Source organism: Cynoglossus semilaevis, chromosome 8 (assembly GCF_000523025.1).
Source record: "Cynoglossus semilaevis isolate Cse_v1.0 chromosome 8, Cse_v1.0, whole genome shotgun sequence".
Lineage (NCBI taxonomy): Eukaryota > Metazoa > Chordata > Actinopteri > Pleuronectiformes > Cynoglossidae > Cynoglossus > Cynoglossus semilaevis.
This window is the reverse complement of record NC_024314.1, coordinates 14969340-14976462: the sequence shown is the minus strand read 5'-3', so window position 1 is coordinate 14976462 and position 7123 is coordinate 14969340. Positions and strand designations below refer to the sequence as shown.

Below are 7123 nucleotides of genomic sequence, written 5' to 3'. Positions count from 1 at the left end.
CGACCAGTAGGTGGCAGTAATGATAATTCAGATGTCCATGTCAAAACCAGAGAAGAGGGGCCGTTAGCACAACAGCCTTGGTACAGGCTACATGCTAGCCTGCTCCACAATAAATCTAACTGAACTCAACTCTCCAAGTACCACCAGTGGTACATGTACCATAGTGTGAGAACCACTATTTCAGCTCTGACCAAGAACATGAACCTGTGCGACCTTTGACCTACACCAGTGAAATAAGGAGAGAACTTCATTCAGACAGAACTGACTCTGGACCAGACCCTGGATCAGACTTTGGGCGGGAAAAGTGCAGCCTGGAGGCAGAGAGGCTCCGAGTGATGGATGGTGACAGTGATATCTGGGCTGGGCTGGATTCTGGGCTGCTGCCAACACTGAGCCTCAGACTCTATAGAAGAGAGAGGTCTTTGAAGAACAGTTCCAGTTACAACACGAGTCCACATTCTTGACATACCAAACCCACAGTGGACAGCCCACTGGAACTGATCCAGAGTCAGTTCAGGCTTGGTGTGCTGACATCACTGACACACCACTGTGTGGCAGGGTGTGTGTGTGTGTGTGTGTGTTGTCCTCCACCAGATGTTCTGTCACTGATCTCCTCTCAGATCCAGCGTCAGACTGGAGTCGACTGCTGATGGAAGATCAAAATGATCTCTGAGATAAAACGACTTCTTCTGTTGTTCTGACGCTGATGACAAACATCAGAGTCAAATTCCTGTACCTGGAGCATCGTCCAATCAGCTGCCAGTATGTCCTGGTCTGATAAGAACCTCAGTCTGACCTGTTCTCCAGCAGGGTTCTGTGTCATCTGGACTCAGCTGATCCTACACTCAACAGTCAGACCAGCGGTCTGGTACAGTGTGTGTGTGTGTGTGTGTGTGTGTGTGTGTGTGTGTGGATGGGGGGTGATTTAGGGTCATGGTGTCAGTGGTCAGGAGAAAAGACTTCTTCTCCAAACCAGAACCACTCCCACTGAAGAGGAGCAGGGTGGGGTGTGGGTGAGGAGGAGGAAGAGGAGGAGGAGGAAGAGCCCAGATGTCCATCTTCTGTCAGAAGTTGTAATTAAACTGAACACATCCACACACTTTCATTAATTCTTCATCAAAACTGGAGAGAAAAACTCGGACCAGACCACGACCACAACAGGGATAAAAACCAGGACCAGGGCGACAAGTGGGTCACATAAACTCAGAATTCAATATATTCACTGAGAGGAAAAAGAGAGTGAAACAGGATCTGAGTGTGTGTGTGTGTGTGTGTGTGTATGAACAGCTGAAGGTGTAAACTCTCCTCTCTCTCTCTCTCTCTCTCTCCACAGATCTCATGTTACATAACATGTCTGAAGCTCAGGGATCAAACTCTTTACGTTCCACTTAAATCCTCTGTTTACACCCTGAACACACACACACACACACACACACACACACACTCTCTCTCTCTCTCTCTGTGCCCCTCCCTTTGTGGTAACCTTTATTAATTATTTTCAGCTTTTTGACAAATAGCCTTAGGCTAGCTTTTGGTAACACATTTTAGCTTTGTTTTTCCTTCTCTCGTCTTTCCTACTCTTGGTCTCACTCTTTGATCCAGGATCTTATTCCATGGCGCTAACTGGTCATTTGCTAGCTTGATTGTTTTAGCTAACTTTAGGTAAAAAGACGACGGCTGCCCTATAACAAAGCTCTGAGCTCCGGGCTAACGTTGATCGTCTGTAAATAATGAGAAGGAATAAAACGTCAGGTGAGGAGCAGCTGAGGATGAGTGTGAATGGGTGTGAATGTGCTCTTCTGTAAACATTATTTTTGTCAGGCAGGTGAACTTTCATGACCCGGGGTCACATGTCCTCCTACACCACAAACCTGACCCACACAAGGAAGTACTGCAGTACGAACTGAGAGAGAGGTATTCTGGACTGACAGATGACCAGGACCAGGACCAGGACCAGGACCAGGACCAGGACCATGGCTACTACTCAATATTAAATCCAGTAGAAGAGCTAAGAGTTAGCCTTTATGTAAATGTGGAGAAGCTGCACCTTAGTTTGAACACACATTAAAACTCAAAGTCAAAACAGCTGCAGGGAACATTCTATTAAATTGAAGCTAAAACAAAGCTAACTGTTAGCTTGTTTATTTTTATTTCTGCCACACTGACACTTGTGTCTGATCAGTCTGATTGATCAGATCTGACTTCCTGCTGCAGGTCAACAGCTGAAGGTCATGTGATGATTGGACTGATGTCACAGCACGGCCTCAGGTCACAGTCCAACAGTTCTCAGTCAACTGCACTAACATGGATCGATGACTGGACTGGAACCAGAGGTTGGGTTTTTTATTTCGTAGTTTTTTTTTTAGCTAACTCTTCTTCTTTAGTAACATTGGCTGCTAACAGAGACACTGTAGTAAAGTAGTGACTGTTGTCCACTCCACACTGGACTCACAGCAGACCCCTCCCCCAGGACAAGTTCAGAGATTTGAAGGACACGTTTCAGCTGTGGGGAACTTGACATTGTGTCAGTACATGATCAGACGCTCACTCCTCCTCACTCCTGCTGCCTCCTCACTCCCCCTGCCTCCTCACTCCTCCCGACTCCTCCCTCCTCCTCCCTCCTCCCCCCCCCCCCCTCCCCCTGCCTCCTCCCTCCTGCTGCCTCCTCACTCCCCCTGCCTCCTCACTCCTCCTGGCTCCTCACTCCTGCTGCCTCCTCACTCCTCCTGGCTCCTCACTCCTGCTGCCTCCTCACTCCCCCTGCCTCCTCACTCCTCCTGACTCTCACTCCTCCTGCCTCCTCAGTCCCCCTCACTCCTCACTCCTGCTGCCTCCTCCCTCCTCCTCACTCCTCACCCCTCCTCCCTCCTCCTGACTCCTCCCTCCTCCTCACTCCTCACTCCTGCTGCCTCCTCCCTCCTCCTGCCTCCTCACTCCTGCTGCCTCCTCCCTCCTCCTGCCTCCTCGCTCCTCCTGCCTCCTCACTCCCCCTGCCTCCTCACTCCTCCTGCCTCCTCACAGCCGACAGAGACACAGCCTGCGGCTACGTTTCTTGGTGTTGTTTTGTTGTTCCTGTCTTATCACACAGACTAATGCAAACAGAGGAGCGGAGTTCACAGACGAGTCCAGGCAGGACTGGAGCTGGAGACACTGAAGAGACGGAAGAGACGGAAGACACTGAGGACGCCTGCTGACTGACGCCTCAGGTTTCATAGAAGAGGAAGACGAAGGAGAAGAAGAACAGCTTGAAGACGGAGATCAGTGACAGGCAGAGGAATGAGCAGCCGCAGGACACACACACACACACAGACACACACACACACACACACACACACACACACACACACACACACACAGATAATTACTCTGGTAATTTTCTTGACAATCCTGAACAGATTACTCCATCTGTTATAGCAGGTCAGGATTAATCTGTTTCTGTACGTGTGTGTGTATATGTGTGTATATGTGTGTGTGTGTGTGTACATTGTTGATTCCGTGTTAAGACTAAATGGCCAATCGCTGTTCAAACACGCAGCCAGCTGTCTGGTTATTTAGCTGTGAACTGATTTAAATTGTTAGTCTGTGTAATCCTGGAGCTGAACATGACGTGTTAACCCTTCACTGACCCTGACACTGCTGGGAGACAAACTACAACCACACTACCGCCAAACTACAACCACACTACCATCAAACTACAACCAAACTACTCCCACATTATCATTAAACTACACCCACCCTACCATCAAACTACACCCACACTACAACTACACTACCACCAAACTACACCCACACTACCGCCAAACTACAACCACACTACCATCAAACTACAACCACACTACCACCAAACTACACCCACACTACCGCCAAACTACAACTACACTACCACCAAACTACACCCACACTATAACCACAAATCAAAGACTTCAATCCTACTGTTGAGACTCCTGACTAATTCTTCACAGTAACCAAGATACAACATGACAACAATGACATGGTACAAATGTTCATTTTTAGTATTTAGTGTTAAACTGACTGTGGTTAAATATCTGGCTCCCAACCCTGTCCACTCCACCGGGCTCTTCACTGTCTGGACTACAGGAAGAATCCCAGTTACTGTCATATACCTCAATATACTGCAGTACAAGGTCAAACAGTGTATTACACAGTGATGTACTGCAGTACACGGTCAAACAGTGTATTACACAGTGATGTACTGCAGTACACAGTCAAGCTGTGTGTGATTTCCAGTGAACTTTTCACCTCTTTTTCTGATCTCAGATCAGTTCAGGTATAAAGTGACACAACAGTCCAAACAGAACAAAGAGTCAGACGTGAAGAGGAGGAGGAGGAGGAGGAGGAGAAGGATGGGCTGTGTTTGAACACGTACAACTTCACCTACTGTACGTGCACACACAAACATACACACACACACACACACACACAGTGGTCCCCGCAGCTGTTCTCCTACAGGAGTCTAATCTGACAGCAGCACAGACGGAGTTCTCCTTTTCCTGACAGATGAAGAAACTGTGAGTGACTGTGGTGGAGCCAACGTCTCAGCAAAGGCCAGAAGCTAGAAGTCCATTCTTTAGCTAGAACAGGTCTTTAGACTTGTTAGAGTCTGTAGTTTTGCCCATCATAAAAAAACACAAAACAAACACAAAATTTGACATAAATGTAAGAGTCGTATGAAACTGGACAAAGAGCCGCGTATGGTCCCCGAGCCACGGGTTGGCCATGCCAGGCTAACATCATCAACTTTTCTTCTTCTCTGGTCTTTACAATCAGATGTGAATGTCATGACTGCCAACTCCTGGTCTGTTGTCCACCGCCAACTCCTGGTCTGTTGTCCACTGCCAACTCCTGGTCTGTTGTCCACTGCTTGGCAGTTTCTGGGGCGTAGGCTTACGGCCAACGTTTTGTTAATTATTCTGACTGTTATGACTTCTCATAGAACCTGACGTCTCCATCCATCTGTCCACGGAGAGTTCCCAGAGGACGGAGGGTGTTTACGGGGGCAGTACAGAGGGATGGGCTGCAGCCCACATGAAAGGCAGCATGGGTTACAACAAAAGACATTGTAATCAGGAAGGTCTTTGAAGAACCTCTGATGGAGTTCATTCAGTGAGGGGAAGACCACGCCCACTGAGGTTAACGCTAAGTCCACAGACTGAGGGGTGTGTGTGTGTGGAGGGGGGAGGGGGGGGGGAAAGGGCTGCTGCCAGGTGTACACTGCAGTCTGAACCAAGAAGATTTCACATGGAACCAAAAGGTTCATTCTGTCTATGGTCTGTGATGTTCTGGTCTGAGGAGAACATCTGGTCCACAGCTGGTTCTGGATCAACTGGTCACAGAGTTGATCAGGTTCTAGTCAACTTTAGTCAAGAGGACTAGACATCACTGCCATCCCAGCTCCGATGTTTGTTGTAGAGACAGACAGTGTCCACGGTCCGGTCCAGACCTGATGGATCAGACCAGCGGAGGACAAGCCTGAGTTAGCACTGAGTCCAGTTTTATGGCCTGAAGTTCTGTCCTGAGCTCAGCAGAAGGACGAAACCTCCAGAATCAGCTCCTTGTCCATCAGTCAAACCCCCGGGTTGTCACCCTGAAGAGCCTCCACCCCCAAACTGACCAGGGAAAACAAATCCATCAGCTGCAGTGTCCACAGCTATGCTAAAGCTAAACCAGACTCTCGCCCTGAAGTTTCCCAGGTCCAGACGACCTCCTGACACCTCCATCGTCTCTGTCCTTCTCTGACCCTGGTGGCCTGAACACCAGCCTCAACAGTTCAGTCCCCGTCCCCCTCCCTCCCCCTCCATGGCCCACCCGTCTAAGAGTGGAGATCCGAGAATGACCAGCATGTTGTTATGACATCATCAGGCAGCAGCTGACCTCAGAGCAGAGCACTGACCTGCAAACAAACTACTAGTCGCTATGGTTATTTATAATCCCCCCCCCCCACTCCAGTCTTCAGTGGTTGATTACAGCCTTAGTTTGAATCCACTCACATTTTAAACTAGTTCCTGGTTCCTGGTTACAGAAAAAGAAAATAGTCTCACACTCACTGGTTTTGTTGCACTTGACCCTGGAGAGAAGTTTGTGGGCCTGCAGGAGATCTCCTCCCTTCACGGCCGTCAGCAGGTCTTGCTCTCTCCCCATGACCTACAGACAGGAGGTTCTCTCAGAGAGGTGGTTCCGGTCGGTTCTTCTGTCCAGACAGACGGTTCAACCATGGGTCAGAAGGTCGACAGATGGGCGCCACACTCCAGAAGATCTCCTGAGGTGACACTCATCATGATGAAGAGCAGCAAGAGCTACAGAGGAGCATGGGGAGGTCCGGTGGTGCAGGAGGACTTCTTCTTCATCTCCGTCACACTGGAGGAGTTTAGATCCATGACCACGACCACGACCACGACTGCTGAAGTGGATGGAGATGAATGTGTGGTCACAGCTTCACAGAACCTGGAGTAGACAGAATAGGATCAGAACATGTTTAGCTTAAACAACACAGGTCTTCAACATAGGGTGCGCAGCCTCTAGGGAGGCCCATAGAAATGCTGCAGGGCTCGAGATCTTTTATCAGAATATTGTTTTTTGCACAAAACCAGGACCAGTTCAGGTGGATCTGTTTAATGGAACTGGTTTTTTAAATACACCTCAGTCAGGATTCAGATTTCCTGGACAGACGATCCGACCTGGCTAACAGCAAAGCTAAGTGACAGCTAGATAACCAGATGTTGGTCTAGCAGCAGCTGGTAAAGATTTCTTTAGTAAAAACGTCCAGCTGGGCTTCAGTACCACAACAGTGACAAGTTCTCTGAGAGAAAAGAAAAACAAGGAATTTTCCAAACATTTGATAAGGAATGTTTATGTTCCCAGATCCAGGAAACCTGGTATCCCCGAGGAGGACAATCAGCGACTCTACCCTGCTGGAACCATCTCTTTGACCTCAGATAACACCGCACCAAATTTAAGGAAGTGACATCCTGAGAGGAGGAGGAGGAGGAGCTGAAGGAAAGGAGGAAAATGAGGAATCTGTGTTTTTCTTTCCAAGTGAGAAAAGTTCAGTGGAGGCTGAGCAGCGACGCCTCATTAAGTCATTTAGTTGAAACCCCGGGGGGGG

At 48.7% G+C, this 7123-nt stretch overlaps 1 protein-coding gene across 1 annotated transcript in view; it reads right to left on the bottom strand.

The window, feature by feature from the left end:
- The window catches only part of caskin2 (CASK interacting protein 2), a 21590-nt gene that overhangs the window by 12848 nt on the left and 1619 nt on the right, over positions 1-7123 (bottom strand). The window contains exon 2 of the mRNA XM_017034016.2: positions 6066-6462. Coding sequence (XP_016889505.1) covers positions 6066-6159 — 94 coding nt within the window. The 5' untranslated portion in view covers positions 6160-6462. The remainder of the gene's footprint in view (positions 1-6065; positions 6463-7123) is intronic.